At 39.5% G+C, this 16,101-nt stretch overlaps 1 protein-coding gene across 1 annotated transcript in view; it reads right to left on the bottom strand.

Annotated features, from left to right (window-relative positions):
• Positions 1-5,346: 5,346 nt before the first annotated feature.
• Positions 5,347-16,101, bottom strand: part of ADAMTS5 (ADAM metallopeptidase with thrombospondin type 1 motif 5) — an 82,471-nt gene continuing 71,716 nt past the window's right edge. The window contains exon 8 of the mRNA XM_033940150.1: positions 5,347-8,663. Within this exon, the coding sequence (XP_033796041.1) occupies positions 8,102-8,663 (562 nt within the window). The 3' untranslated portion in view covers positions 5,347-8,101. The remainder of the gene's footprint in view (positions 8,664-16,101) is intronic.

The raw sequence follows: 16,101 nt of genomic DNA, 5'->3' as shown, positions 1-16,101 counted from the left end.
TGAAACTTGAAAAATGAACTGGGAACCTCAAAAAGTCAGATTCTGCATGTAGCGCAAAACTAAAGAAATAGGAACTGAAATGCAAGATATTAAAGATGCACATTTGCCAAAGTTTACTTATTCAACTGGGTTTTCTAATTTTTTTTAACAGAAAAAGTATAGTTTCTTACTTGCAATTAGCTTTATTTATGAGTATCAAAATAAATGAATCATATATATCCTCCCACCTCCTTTTGGAATTGCAAATGTGTTTTTGTTTCTTCTTAAGCTCTTGCATATAAGTGAGGGGGTCTCTCAGCACCAGAAAGACTCTGTAGTCTCTCTCACATTCTCAGAGATAGATTCAGAGCTGTAGCTAAGGCACCATCCCCTGGATTCTCTAAAGATCGCCCAAAATTGAGCAGAGATCACAGATCAGCACCCAAAATAATTAGTCCTATGTCCTATGTTCACTCTGCAGGAAAAGTGTGAGCATTCACAATGTGCATGGTATTAGTTGGTGTGAAAAAGGGGTATATACAGCTCTGGAGAGGGAAAGGTCATATGGAGATTGTAGAAGCAAATCTTTATCATTGCAGATCTCCCGCCACACCGCACAGAGGGCTCTGATTTTGTCTATAGCAGCTCCAACGTTACAGCGATACATGATCTTAGGGTTCGTGTGCAGGTAGATTGCAAAATATCGCATCGGTTTACGCACTGGAGGAATCTGCAACTCATCATGCCATGGCTCCCATCCCATCCCCATCAGAGGCAACAACTCAGATTTCTCACAGTATCACTCTATTATAAGCTGTTGCTGATTGTATTGCATTGTTACTAGCTGTTTCTTTCTGCATATGTTTTTCTGAAACATGCCTGTTTCTCTGGTTGACTCTAATAAAAAGGATATATATATATATATATGAAGCAGGCACTAGTGAAAAACTTCCTCTAATACCAGCTGACGAAGGGCAACGTTTCATGATTCAAAAATCATTTCTTCAGGGCTCTGCAGTTTACTGATGCTCAACACTATCAAGCTTGTTTGCCGGGAAACAAAAGTTAAGTGAAGCTTGCACTTTTTTGAATTATTTCTTACCATTTAACATCAGGGGTTGCCTATGATAGAAGGTGACAGGTCAAAATCGCGCAGACAAATCAGCGCTAAGACAATTCAGCGCAAGACAAGTAAGCGCAAAGACAATCCAGCGCAAGACATTCAACTGAATGCTTTGACAAAAAGTAGTTAAGATTTGAGCTTTTGCTTCAGTGTATGAATTGGAGGTTATTAGTTCCTGTGTTTGTGATATGGAAACCGCATAGTTGTATGTGATATATAAATTTTTAAATAAATAGTTTACCACTGATTTTCAGCACTAGGCTCATAAATTTGACTCATAATGTAAATCAAGTTTCAAGTTTAATTCAGCTTTACTATCCCACCTATTAGACAGGCCTTCTAGGTGGTTTTCAATTTAAGTCGAGGTAAGGGAAAGGAATTGAGAGACATTTACATTAGAAAGGTCCAAAAAACCCCATGTTCATGGGACATGACCTCCACAAGTCTATTTTTGTTCTATGGCCACTGTTAATTGTGCCAAATTATAAGCCTTTTGGTGAACATTTAGAGGTTGCTTAATGATTTTTAATACATAAAATGCATTTTTAATACATTTAGCACATTATTAATACAAATTAATGTGCATTTTTAATACAAATGCAATACATTTAATAATATATTAAATGAACATAAGAACATAAGAATTGCCGCTGCTGGGTCAGACCAGTGTCCATCATGCCCAGCAGTCCGCTCACGCGGTGGTCAAAGACCAGCGCCCCAACAGAGACCAGCCCTACCAGCATACGTCCCTGTTCTGCAGGAACTTATCTAACTTTGTCTTGAATCCCTGGAGGGTGTTTTCCCTTATGACAGACTCCAGAAGAGCGTTCCAGTTCTCCACCACTCTCTGGGTGAAGAAGAACTTCCTTACGTTTGTACGGAATCTATCCCCTTTTAACTTTAGAGAATGCCCTCCCGTTCTCCCTACCTTGGAGAGGGTGAACAACCTATCCTTATTATTAATACAAATGTATTAAAAATCAGTAAACAAAATTGAGAGAGAAAACTGCGTATATGCGCTGGCGTCATATACTACATTATGCCTCATCATATGTGTGCTGTTCGTGCAGTTAATTGTGTACGGCTTTTATGTACTGTGCAAATGGTTACGAGGCTACATGAACTTAATCAGCCTTTTCCTTTAGTACTAGTGTCCACCAATTCTATGTTGTAGCTCTCAATATATGATTGAACAGTCGTATTATTTTCATTTTAATAAGTAGCACACTCTTACTTTTCTGTGTTAAGACAGGGGGTGCAAAATGCACATGCGGTTTGAAGAGTGATTTCAATTTTGGGGGTACATTCAGTGAGGCAAGATGTAGTACATGACACGGTTTTCTCTCTTAAATTTTTTTGTTTGCCCTTTATTTCAGCTCTTAGCTGCTTGTTGCATGGTCTTTTTTAAATTTCCTTTTTTGAACAGCATTTCTGAGTCACATTTGGCGAGGTACAATGTGTTTGATGTGGCCAAGTACATACATGCGCTTTTACTTTTATCAATCTTTTAACTTTGTTTAGTGAACGTTGTTATTTTATCATACATAAGCTCATTGCCGCTTATTGTACAAAACATGCCATAGACCTTAACGGTGTTTCTACTAAAGAAAGGTATGGGTTTCTTCATTTGATTGCTTGAGTAAATTATTACTTACTTGATGTCTGTGGTTTTATGTGTGATATCCATGGGTCCTACTATCTAAATGGGGCTCCATGGATAATAATGTGATTATCACAGATTTATTCAACCAGATTTGAATGTTTATCGTTGCATGCACAATATGATTGGAGTGGTTCAGTAGATTACTTCTTTCTTTATTTCTGCGTTTTTATGTGATCTACACACGGGTCCTACTATTCAAATGAGCCTTTGTGGATATAATCTGATTGTCACATATCTGTTCTTGTATATTGAACTTTGAATAATATGATTGTTTGTGTTTTGCTCTTATATGTATTTTCTCTTCCTGGTGTTTTTTGATGATGGTCTATATCATATTTTTTTAAGATGATGCCTTTTTTTCATATGTTTTATTCAGTGTTTTTATTCATTGGTTGTATTCATTGGTTTTAATTCCTTTTTAAATAAGATATAAATGTTATGTTCATTAAAATTGATTCGTTTAGGTTCTTTTAAGTTTTTCAGCAATGTTTTAAAATCATATTTGTTATTTTGCCTTTGTTCATATGAATATAAACATATATTTTTGTTAATTATATTTGTGTCTTTATGGTTTATAGCAGGCATAGGGAACTCCGGTCCTCGAGAGCCGTATTCCAGTCGGGTTTTCAGGATTTCCCCAATGAATATGCATGAGATCTATTTGCATGCACTGCTTTCAATGCATATTCATTGGGGAAATCCTGAAAACCCGACTGGAATGCGGCTCTCGAGGACCGAAGTTCTCTACCCCTGGTTTATAGACTCCTGATGCAGGCCAGTTGGGCTGAACCATGTACATGCCGAGTCATTAAAAGAGTCATTGAGTGAATAAAGCATAGTCATGAAACATACCAGCTCACCTGTTTTCTTTGAACAACTCCACTGTTTGTTTTCTTGCGGGTGAGCTAGTGAACCATAGAGAGAAGGACCCAGGCCCATAAGCCACTCTAACCACTACATTTATGGTGGAAAATGTGAGGCCACCAAAGCCCTACTCTACTGTAATATAGGTGCCACCTATAGCCATGAAGCCTATTAGGTGGTATACAAGCTGGTCTAGGTTTTGGGATGGAGTCAGTCCAGAGGAAGGTTACTAAAATGATATGTTTCCAAGTTTATTTACAGTTTAATATACCGACCATCAACGTGTATCTGGCCGGTTTACAAAGCTAAAAGCATAAAATTAAATGTAAAATGGGGTAAAAAGAAAAAGGTGAAACATAAAGAAGACTAACCCCCTCTTTTACTAAGGTGCGCTAATCGAATTAGTGCACACTAAACGCTAAAGCGTCCATAAACTACCATGCACGCATTAGCATTTAGCACATGCTAAATCAATTATTGCACGCTAATCGCTTAGCGCACCTTAGTTAAAGAGGTCTTAAAACTGATATACCTGGACTTGGAGTTGGGGAAGAGAAAGGTTAATAATTACATCATAACAATAAAAGTAAAGGGAGGTACAAGGGGAGGGTAAAAAACAACAGGCGTATGGAGACAGACTTAAAGATCGCAATATGTGTACTTTAGAGGAAAGGTAGAGGAGGGGAGATATGATAGAAACTTTTAAATACCTAAGTGGCATAAATGCGCATGAGTTGAGTCTCTTTCATGTGAAAGGAAGCTAAGGAATGAGAGGGCATAGGATGAAGTTAAGAGGTGATAGGCTCAGGAGTAATCTAAGAAAATACTTTTTTACAGAAAGGGTGGTAGATGCATGGAAGTCTCCTGGAAGAAGTGGTGGAGACAGAGACTGTGTCTGAATTGAAGAAGACGTGGGACAGGCATGTGGGATCTCTAAGAGAGAGGCAGAGATAATGGTTACTGCGGATGGGCAGACTAGATGGGCCATTTGGCCTTTATCTGCTATCATGTTTCTATGTAAGGCTCGCAAAGCAAGGAGTGGAAATGTTCTATATAGACTGGTGGACTCAATCGATTTCTTAAATGTCCTTTATTTCATCCAAAAACTCAATGAATCATTGAGTTTTTGGATGAAATAAAGGACATCTATGTTAGGCTGACCATAAATTATAAGGGGTATGTGTTGAGATGTACTTCTGGCACTCTTTATTCACATAAAGAGTTCATAGCAATGCCCTCTAAGGTGTTCCATTGCTCTGTTGGCATATTTGTGTGACCAATCCATTACAATACTGGTCTCTCCTGCATCCGAATGGTCTGGATTTGGATGTTTTCAACTTGGACATTTCTTTGTTGAAACTGGGGTATAAAGTTTGGCATCCTAAGGACTAGATGTACAACTAGGTGATTTAAAAAAAAAAAAAATATTTTTTGGGCACGTCTAGTGGTTCGTCTTTCGAAAACGGATGTTTCTGTGCTTACAACTTTGGACGTTTAGCAAGAAACGCCCAAATTGAACTTATACCTTTTTGAAAATGGCCCTCTTAGGTTTCAAAGCGAGACACAAATTTAGGAGCTCACCTTTTTTTTTTTTAATATCTGGCCTGATTTTTCATATGATATTACAAGTACAATAGAATATACCACCAAATGGAGAGCACCATACATCAGTTAAATTTAGAACAGAAAATGGAAAAAATGAGAGCTGCGGTCAGAGCAATGTATGTACACTGTATATTTATATATATACACACAGAGACCAATTTCACACAGAAAGCTTTCTGTAAAAAAATACAAAAGCAACCAGTGCTATACATTATGTAAACTTAGAAAGTGTACGTCCCACCCAGACAAGAAGCATAATTACAAAAGGAACAAGAGCAAAACCTTTTAAATACAGAAGAATTTGCACAATTGGTATTATGTTAAATAAGAATAAATAAAATTTTTACATCCATTCACCAGTTGTACAAACAATAAATTATTCAATTTTTTCAGTGCTAAGTTGCTTTTTTTTTGTACATCTGTAATTAATGTGATTTTTTTCTGATTGGACAGAACTGTTTCCACAGGAATAAAAGAATATTCTGAATTCTCTGAAACCACTGTTTGAAGAGACAAAAAAGATGCAAGTGGTTTCAAATCTAAATTACTTTCTAGAATAAACTTCCAGATGTAATTATAAGCCCTTGCTTATGGCCTACCTAGGTGCCTGTGTTTCACAATTTGCTATCTCCCAGGTTCTATAAATATATAGAGGTTCAGATTTGTGTACCTAAATTTGGGTGTCTGCCCAAGATGCACTTTCAAATTGATTAAATAACGAGACCTTAGCCACCAATAATTGGTGCTAAAAACCAATTATTGATGTTAATTGGCACTCATTAAAATTTGCTTGCGCATCTGGCTGCATGCTATTCTATATGGCATGACATCTGACTCTATTAGTGTGTGCTGAAAAGGATGTATGTCAGGCAGGGCAGGATTAATTCATCGAGGGCTCCTAGGCACACAAGTACACTGGGCCCCCTGCCCCGCCCCACCCCACCATGCGCCCAGGCAGAAACAGGAAGCTGCTTCAGAGGGAAGCTGTGGGCAAGCAGCACCGCTTGCACAATTACAGTTCTCATTGCCTTTCTTACCCGCGTTGCTTGCTTGTCTTACTTTACGTCGATGGGGGGGACCGCTTTGCTGAAAGGGGTGGGGCACACGTTGCCGATTGGGGGGGGGCCCCGCGTTGCCAATCGATGCTGGAGAGGCCCATCGATGTTTGGAAAAAACAATGTTGATGCCCTCCTTCATCGCCTGACCATTTCGGGCCCTAGGCACATGCCTACTTGGCCTATTGGTTAATCCTGTCCTGGTGTCAGAGGTGGTCTGAAATGTTGCTCACATAGTTACAGAATATTGCCTCAGTGCAGTTAACTTGGGTGCCAGCATTTACACCAGGATTCAGCAGGCATAAGTCTGGCACCAAAAGTTAAGCACAGGAATCGCCACTAAAGCCCTGGTTCTATAAAGGGTGCCTACAGTTAGGCGCTTAGATCATGGCACCTAGCTAATCTAGGTGCTTAACTTAATTTTTTAAATTGGCGCTAATAACTGAAAACGCCATTAAAAAAGAAGAATTAATAATGACTAAAAAATTAATTTGCTGGTAGGTGCCTACCACTTAGATGTAGGCGTCTACCCCAAGGTGCCTACATTTGGAGCGGAGTTTGGGCATGGATTCATGAACAAGAAAACTCCGACTTACTATACTGGTGCCTAAGGTGTCCACACCTACCTATGTCAATTTAGGCGCCGCTAGGCGTGAAATGCTGCTGCTTTCTTTCTAGAATTATCTCCAAATCTTGAACATTTAAGGTTAGGACTGCATATTCTACAGCCATACATGAAGCGAGCTTCTGCGTCTGAGCTGTTACTACCGTGGCTAGCGCTAAAAACACTTTGCAATTCTTTCTAATTGTTAAGGGAAAGATACCGAAAGTACAGTATAATGCAATAGCATCTTCATTTTATTTACAAACAAAATCTCATCGGAATTTACTAACTCTCTCATTGATGGACACCAAAGCTGTATATTGTGGGAAAACATTGATGAAATGTTATACCCTGCTTTCTGTTTGAAATATTTAAGCTTTTCAGCAGCCGTGAGTAAAGATTTGATTTCTTGGTGGAAAATTGGGAGGAAAATATGAGAAGCACTGGAAACAGCCTCAGCATCCGAGCTGAAAGATCCATGGGTCAAGGTACATATTTTATTGTTTCAAAATTTGCCCACACAAAATAAAATTGAATGGTTCTTTAGATCAGAGGCAGACTTGCATGTATTTGCAAGACTAATAAAGTATGTCATCTTATGGTGGAACACTATTTTTTAAATATTAAATCTGCTGTCAGGAGGTCTCTACTAAGGAAAGCTGTCTCCTGTTGTCAGAACAAAATGTATTAAAAACCAAAGAAGCAGCGGTGTCTTCTTTTTCCAGTAAAGCTCTACAGCCAGTTCAGAACAATTAATAGACCAAAGTTACAGTGGCTGTAGGAATACTTTGGTCAAACACCTTGTTTATACAAAGCTTCTTTTATAGAATTAAATGATATAAAGTGACATACCAAAGATAAGTGTTTATACACAATACAAGCAGAATCCATTGTTATCATGGGTAGGTAAAGTTCGACAGCACTCTCTTCTGACATATTAGAGGTAGGTGATAAGTATGAGAGAACTGTCACCTTCAAATATTCTATGACCTTTCAATTTGATTATTATTATTTTTTTTAATGTCACCATTTCAATTAAGCCCTAAGATATTTTAAGATTACCCTATTTTCATTAAATGAAACTTGTCTTTTATTTTGTTCAGAAAAGGCAGATTCTGCCCATAATTTGTAGAGAAGCGCATCGAAACTTTGGCTTTGTAGACCTATACTAGATGTCAAAATTGGTTTCATCAGCCATTTCTATGAAGTTAACACTTCTTTAACAAACACTGCTTAAAGGCTGATGGTCTTTGAGACAGAAGACACCCTTTAGCCAATTTCCCATACCCATCCTGGCACTGGACAGTTCTGGTATGCCAACCTGTGTCACATGTTCTAGAACAGGAAAGCCACGGCCCAGTTACCCAATGCGGCTGTGTAATTTGTGGCACTTTATTAATGCTGCTGGTAATGCTGTTAGTAGTTTGAGGTTGTTTCTTGGGTATGAAGTAACTGTAACGCACATCTACAGGTTTACTTGAGTCTGTTGAAAGAATCTGCACTATTAGACTGTCTTTGGTGGCTGAATGTCCCATTGTATGCAGCACATCATCCCTGTGACTCCAGCCACTGTAGTTCATGACAGTCCCATTGATGTCAATAATGGTCTCTGATGTGGAGATCATGTATTTTCCATTTATTATATATTCACCGGTTTTCTTTTTTAGGGCTAGGTAAGCCGAGAACCTGTTTTGGTCTTTCATCTTGTACTGTCGAACTTTGATGTGGGTTGCCCCTTCTGGTATCTTCACAACATCTGTGTAGCCCTTACTACAAAAAAAAAGAGGAGATATTCAGGTTAAGAAGCTGACCATTAATATTATAAGTGCACAGAACTTATGACACATCTAAGATATAGGTTGTTGAAGTGAGCCTTGAATTATACGGCAGACCTTTGTAATTGATTTTTTCTCAGGAAAAGCAGTGGCATCATTGGACAAACCCTGTGTTGGAGCTTTTACTGAACATCTACTAGAGCTTTTTGTAACATTTTCTGCTGTACATATATGGGATGTTCATTTAAAACAAACCAGAGAAAATATTTCTTCACACAACATGCAATTAAACTCTTGAATTCGTTGCCAATGAATGTAGTTAAATCAGTTAGGTTAGCAGGGTTTAAAAAAGGTTTGGCTAATTTCCTAAAAAAAAAAAAGTCCATAGGCCATTATTGAGATGGTTTGGGGAAATCCACTGCTTATGCCTAGGATAAGCAGCATAAAATCTGCATTACTACTTGAGACCTGGGTTGGCCACTGTTGAAAACAGGATACTGGGCTTGATTGACCTTTGTTCTGTCCCAGTTTGGCAAATCTTATGTTCTTAACATCATTGTGTTCATTTGAGGATAATGTTATTCTCTTTCTTTCTCCTGATGTCTATTTTCTTGATTACCATTACTCTTGCTCCACTGTAAGTATCGTTTGGGAATTTCTTTATGCTTCTTGTTGAAATGTATATTGAAATAAATCAACAGTATATTAAAAATAATGTCTGATTCAAACATATGTGCATCAGTGGCACTGGAGTTACGCTGGATGATGGTGCTGTATCAACATCACACAAGCATTACGCTTCCTTGAGACCAGCACTGATAGAAGCTGGGGAGACAGCTAACATTAACTAGCTCCTCCCACCAGTTTAAGATAAAGGGTTCTAATTTATTGGCATCAGCATCAGTTGATACCAGTGCTGAGCACTGAGCAAATACCGGAAAGCCTAAGAAATGGTTCTAATCAATACACCATGCCAGGAGGAGGAAACAACAAGCTGATGAAGTTCATGCTTTGAAGCATCCTCCCCAGAGGGATATTCACCTTCAAAAGAAATTGGGGTGCTGTGCCAGTTTCCAGTGGCTCAGATAACTGACTTGGATATACCTCATTACTCGAGAATGCCACTTGTTCTGATAAGTAAAATTTTAGGATTAACTCAGCTGAATTTGGATTCACTAGGAGATTTGGAGATATTAGATAGGGGAATATGAATGAAGAATGTATCCTATGGTGTCTTTCAATATTATTGAAATTTTTCTTTCTTTCTTTCTTTAATTCGATTTCTATCCCGTCCTCCCAGTAGCTCAGAACGGCCTACAAGCAAACATTCACAGTAGAATACATTTGGACAGTACAAAGACTATACAGTAGTTTAAGTACAAGGACTATACAGCAATTTAAGTACAGGTTAAGAATGGAGAAGAAAGGGTAGAATGAAAGGGGAATTTAAGGGGGGCGAAGGGGTAGATTGCAGTTGTAATTTTAGTTGAAGAGGAGGGTCTTTACCGCTTTCTGGAAGGTCATCAATGAGTTCTGGAATCTGATTTGCGGGGGGAGTTGTTCCAGAGTTGGGGGATGAAGTGGCTGTAGGAGCATTTACGAGTGGTTTCTGACAGGAGAGACCTTCCTGGGAGGATGCATAGGCGCTTCTCATTTCTAAGTGGAGGAGGTGGGTGGGTGGGGGTGTACAGGGTTAGCTTGGATTCTATGTAGGCTGGGGTGGTGACATAGATTCTTTTATGCGCTATTACCAGGGCCTTGAATACTTGAATTGATGTCATGTTTTTGACGTATTGAGATCATGGAGAACCTTATATCCGGAATGCTGAGAAGCCATTTTGGTTTAGGAAGATTTGAAATGCTAAGCTCATTTGAATGGTACTTTTTCTATCTTATTAAGTATTTTGTATTTGCTGTTTGTACAACATGATTTTTTTTTTCTGAATATGTTTTTTTTTCATAGCGGATCCCCTGAAGAAGCTTTTTGTGAAACAGGGGCTCTGTTGGGAGATCGCTACATTTTTAAGAAGTGGACTTATCATTAAAACACAGAGTATTTGACAAGTACCCTTCTTGTTTTTCTATATGAAGCTGGGTTGAGGAGGCATATTTTGAAGGTAAGTGTGGTTGATTTATTGATTTATTTCTACTCAACTTTATATTTAGAATGCTTGACTAACTATATTTATAAAGATTTGAAAATTAGGAAATCGGAGTAATGTCAGTCTAAGTGGAGATTTTTGAGACCGAGGATGTGTCTTCTTCTTCAAATGTTCATTTGAAGTTTGATTGTCCTCAGGATAGATTGCTTTATTTTATCCTGTGTGACACAGGTCTTTTTCTCTCACTTGCTGAAATTTGAATGTATTATTTTTGGTTTTTTTTGTGTGTGGTATATAGACCTCCCTATCTGGATGTTTGGTCATATGAGTTATGTAGAATTGCCTCATACAATTTTATTAGGGATTTTAAGTTTCATATGCTCTCTTTGTGGAGAATTGTTTATTGGCCTTTGAATCTCTGAGATTTATAAACAGATTGTTTGAAGTGTCACATATCAAAAAGGCCAGATGCATGATTTAATTTTTATCCCTGCTTTTATGCATTCAACTTCAATTGAGTCTTCTTTAAAGATACAACCGGCTCCTCGGTCTGCTGATTCTTTATTATTTATGTTGTACCCCTGGGGGCACATTTTTGCAGAAGCTTGATGAGGTGTGTTTTTATTGTAGATTTGTTAAGTTTGACAAAAAGAGATTAGTACAGATAATTAAGGGAGTCTAAGACACTTATAGTCATTATGATTGATAAATTTTGCTGATGACTTGTAATAAAATTATTGTGCAAGAGCTTGTGAACCAGGATAACAGGAAGAACAGAATGAGAGAGCATTATGTGCTCTCTACTTTTCTTCTGGATTAAAAGGAAAGGTTTATGAGGAGGGCAAAAAGGAAAAGGAGGAAATCATGCTTGACTGCTGATACAGATTTATTTTGGGCTTGTTGAGTGATTATCATAAAGAGATTGAAGATAAGAAAAAGCAATGTTAAATTCTGTGTTTCCAAGGTTCCTGGACTCATCACAGGGAATTGTTTGCTACTGTGACACTGACTCAGGATCCTAGAGGACATGAACAAACCACAGTGGAGCTACGTAGGAATGTTGGTGTGCAGTTTATTCATGAAATATAAAAGTATGGTATTTTATTTATTTATTTAGATTTTTATCCCATCCTCCCAGTAGCTCAGAACGGCCTACAAGCAAACATTCACAGTGGAGTACATTTGGACAATACAAAGACAATGCAGTAGTTTAAATACAAGGACTATACAGCAATTTGAGTACAGGTTAAGAATGAACTATACAGCAATTTAATAGAAGTTTAGAATGGAGGGGAAGGGTGGTTTAGGAGGGATGAACTTAGAATACTTGGATGAGGTGACTTACCCAAGTAATTGATCCTTTTAAGAAAGGCTCATGGCCGAACCACGTGCATGTCGAGACACCGCCCATACTTTTATATTTCATGAATAAACTGCACACCAGCATTACTATGTATCTCCACTGTGGTTTGTTCTTGTCTGCTTGGATTGTGGAGATCTTTCTCCTGGTTTGTTTGACCACCTCAGGATCCTAGAGAACATGTACTAGGATTGTTGACCTGGAACCTAATGTTCTGACTAGTTATTTTGAACAGAACGTTATTAATATTCTAAAATTGTTACCTTCTTCAACATATTAGTTCAGGTAGATTGTGTTCTGGATATTATGATCCTTTGATTAGAGTTTTATTCAGTTACCCCAGCATCTTCCTTTCCATGTACTATACCCCCAGGTCTCCAGCATCTCCCCTTCCCTAATGATTTCTCTGTTTAAAATCTCCTACTCGCTTCTTCCCAGGTATCAAACATCTTTTACCTTCCTCTGCTCCCCCCAATTTTCTTCCCCTCCCTTTGCCACTGTTTTACCTACACTGCTGGAGCTGATTTAAATAAAAATACATGCAGGCCAAGAGCAGCACGGTGGGCCTGATTATATAAATGGGGCCTAGGTTAGGGGATGCTAGGTGCCCTAATCATGGATGCCTAACGATGCCTAACCTAAATCCGCATGCAATTTAATTTTCTTAATTGGTTAATTGACACATTAATTGACAACGCCATTACAAATCGATTAAAATTTATTTTAATTGATATTTACAGTTATGCATGGATATCCATGTGGCACCTAAGTGCAGGTGCCCTCCGATGCCTAACGATGCCTACCTGAAAATTAAGTGTGCTGTGGGATGGAGAATAGGCGTGGCAAACTTAGGTGTCGCTAGGTGTGTGAGATGGGTGCTGGTAACTTAGGAAAGATAAAACCAGGCCAAATATAGTGGTGTCTAATGATATCTAAGGATACCTAGTAGAGAATGACACAGTGACAAAATTCATCACTGTTCCCGTCCCCGTGGATAACCGCGGGAAATAATCCCATGTCATTTTCTAGTGTCTATTTCAACCTCGGTCCTTCTACACCAGCATTCTTCAAAGCAAAGCTTGCGGGTCAGTGGTTGTGCCCAATTATACTCTGATTCTTTCCTCTCTCCTTAAAGAATGACATGAAGATGGTTTCCCGCGGTTATCCGCGGGGACGGGAACGGTGATGAATTTTGTCACCGTGTCATTCTCTAATACCTAGGTACCACTAGCCATGATTCTATAAAGGATACTTAGCAGTTGATTGACAACCGCTTGGACAGGCATCTAAAAGTTAGGCACAGTTAGGCACTGTGCTCATTGCCTGTTAGGTCTTGCCTCTTCTAACTCAAACTTCCTGTTTGGGGGGGGGGGAGTGAAACATGGCAGGCTTTGAGTGTATGACATGGATGTTACTGCTCTGTTGCTTTCATACTGACTGTGATGGTGCTGGGCTGCTATTCCAGCCCTACCACTGGAATAGCCGCCTGTGCCCTTCTTTCTGTACCCCACCCCCCATCTTTTGTGCCCCTCCTTCCCCACCCCATGCCATACTCATGCCCTCCTTCCCTACCCCTTCATACTTCTTTAAATCTTTGCCACTGCAAGCAGCTTTTCCAGCCTGCTGCTCTGCCAGTGTTGGCTTTCCCTCTGATGTCAGTTCCTGGCCCTGTGACCAGGAAGTAATTTCAGAGGAGAGCCAGGCTGGTGTGAGAACTCACGGCAGCCAATCAGCTAGCAGCTCTGCATGGGCAGGAGCAAAGGAAGGTTGCTCCTGCTGTGATTTACTGCTGGACCACCAGGGATACTAAAGGTACACCCGGCAGAGGCAACTTCTTATGTTCTTATGTTCTTACAGGAGAGGCAAGAAAGAGGTAAAAATTCTTAGAATCAGCTGGGACAAGAGGTGGGAGAGATATTTCCTGTCCCAGTCACTGCTTGACCACCAGGTCTCATAGCAGGCCCAGTGGAGGCCTGCAAATCATTGGGAGGGGGGGCAGAGTACAGAACATGGCAGGGAGGAAGTGGGGCTGGATGCAGAGACTTACAGGGCAGGAGAGGGAGTGAAGGGGCTGGATGCTGAGCCTGGCAGAGAAGTGAAGGAGGGGAAACAGGGTGCAGAGACTGGCAGGGCAAGGCAAGGCACTGCACTTGAATAATACCTCACCCTCTCCCCGGTTTATATTCGAGGTAACCTCTTTTTCCTCCTTTTTTGGGGGAAAAGGTTACCTCGGTTCATATTTGGATCGGTTTATATTAGAGTATATAAGGTTTGTGTTTTAAGTTAGCACATTTTTCAGTCCTAATTTAAACTGCTTAATACTGTGGATAGTGGCTGAATATCGTTACTCTTTATATAAGGATAGTACTAGAGTCATTAGAGGAGATCTGTAGCAGCACTATCCATGTAGTGCAACTGAAAATGAAAAGATAGGGGATTTAGATGTCTAGCAGATGTACTGAACATATAAGTCCCTATGACCTGAGAGTCTCTTGATTTTTTCCAATCATCAACATAATTTGGGTTTTTATAATTAGTTATACGGATGTACATTAATTTGAAATGACTTTGGGAAATGTGAATTGCATTTCTCATGTCATTTTACGTCTTTGCAAATTCAAATAAGCAGAAAAATATATCAAATTTCATGGATTTTCATGTACTGTCAATAGTGCACACCTGGTTTGTGTTTTTTTCTTTCATTTTGACATCACCGGAATGATGCTGTTACAGTATGGGTGCATGCTCTTTCAGAAAGAATGCACACTCTTTCAAAAAAGTGGATACTTTATAAATAGACAAGACAAATGGAAAAAATCACTCCATTAAATTTAAGCCACAAAGAGCCTAATAGAATGCAATAACTAGTGAAAGAAAAAGCCGTGGAGGAGCATAATCAAAAGGAATGTCTAAGTCCGTTTTTGTCCAAGTCGCAAGTTGTCCAAAGTAAAAAATAGCTTAGGACACATTTTCAAAAAATATGTCCAAATTTTATTTCATTCCGAAAATCGTCTACCTATACATCCTGCTGATCTGATCGTCCAAGCTGCTAAATCGTCCATCTTTATACCACATTTTCGTCCAACTTTTTGTCCAAGTCAAAAACGCATAGAACAAGCCCTGTTGGATGTGGGAGGGGTCTGCAAAGTGATGGACTGAACACTCAGACATGGCACCTAAATAGTGTGGTACCTTACAGGGCACTGCTGTGAACTTCACAAAAAGGGTGCCATGAAGGGGAGGGTGTGGTGCAGTGGTTAAAGCTCCGACCTCAGCACCCTGAGGTTGTGGGTTCAAACCCACGCTGCTCCTTGTGACCCTGGGCAAGTCACTCAATCCCCCCATTGCCCCAGGTACGTTAGATAGATTGTGAGCCCGCCGGGACAGACAGGGAAAACTGCTTGAGTACCTGAATAAATTCATGTAAACCGTTCTGAGCTCCCCTGGGAGAACGGTATAGAAAATTGAATAAATAAAAATAAATAAATAAAAATGTCATCATCTCACTACAGCTCCCTTATAGGTCACAGTGAGCCCCCCCAAACCACCTCCAAAATCCCCTAGACCCACTTATCTACTACCCTAATAGCCCTTATGGCTGCAGGAGCCACTTATATGCCAGTACAAAAGGGTTTTGGGGGTGTGTAGGGGAGTGCATATGTTTCAGTATCAATGCAGTGATTACAGGGGCTTATGGGCATGTGGCCCCCTCTCCATGGGTCCCTAATCCACCCCCAAGATGGCTTAAGACACCGGGCTGCCGAGTGATGATGATCTGGAGGCTGAATTTTAAAAGTGTGATTACGATTTTTATGGGGTTGGGGGGGGTAGTGTGTGGGGGTCTATATTATGTGTTTGCAGTGCTTATCTGGTGACTTTAGGTGGGTTTATGTGACTTAGACCATGTTTTAACCTTTTCCTATCGTAATAAATTTTACGTTACGCTGGTTCCAATCGTAATTATTTTAGCA

This window comes from Geotrypetes seraphini, chromosome 4 (genome assembly GCF_902459505.1).
Source record: "Geotrypetes seraphini chromosome 4, aGeoSer1.1, whole genome shotgun sequence".
In the NCBI taxonomy this organism is placed as follows: Eukaryota; Metazoa; Chordata; class Amphibia; order Gymnophiona; family Dermophiidae; genus Geotrypetes; species Geotrypetes seraphini.
The sequence above is the reverse complement of the archived record's forward strand: the minus strand, read 5'-3'. Positions and strand labels throughout refer to the sequence as shown.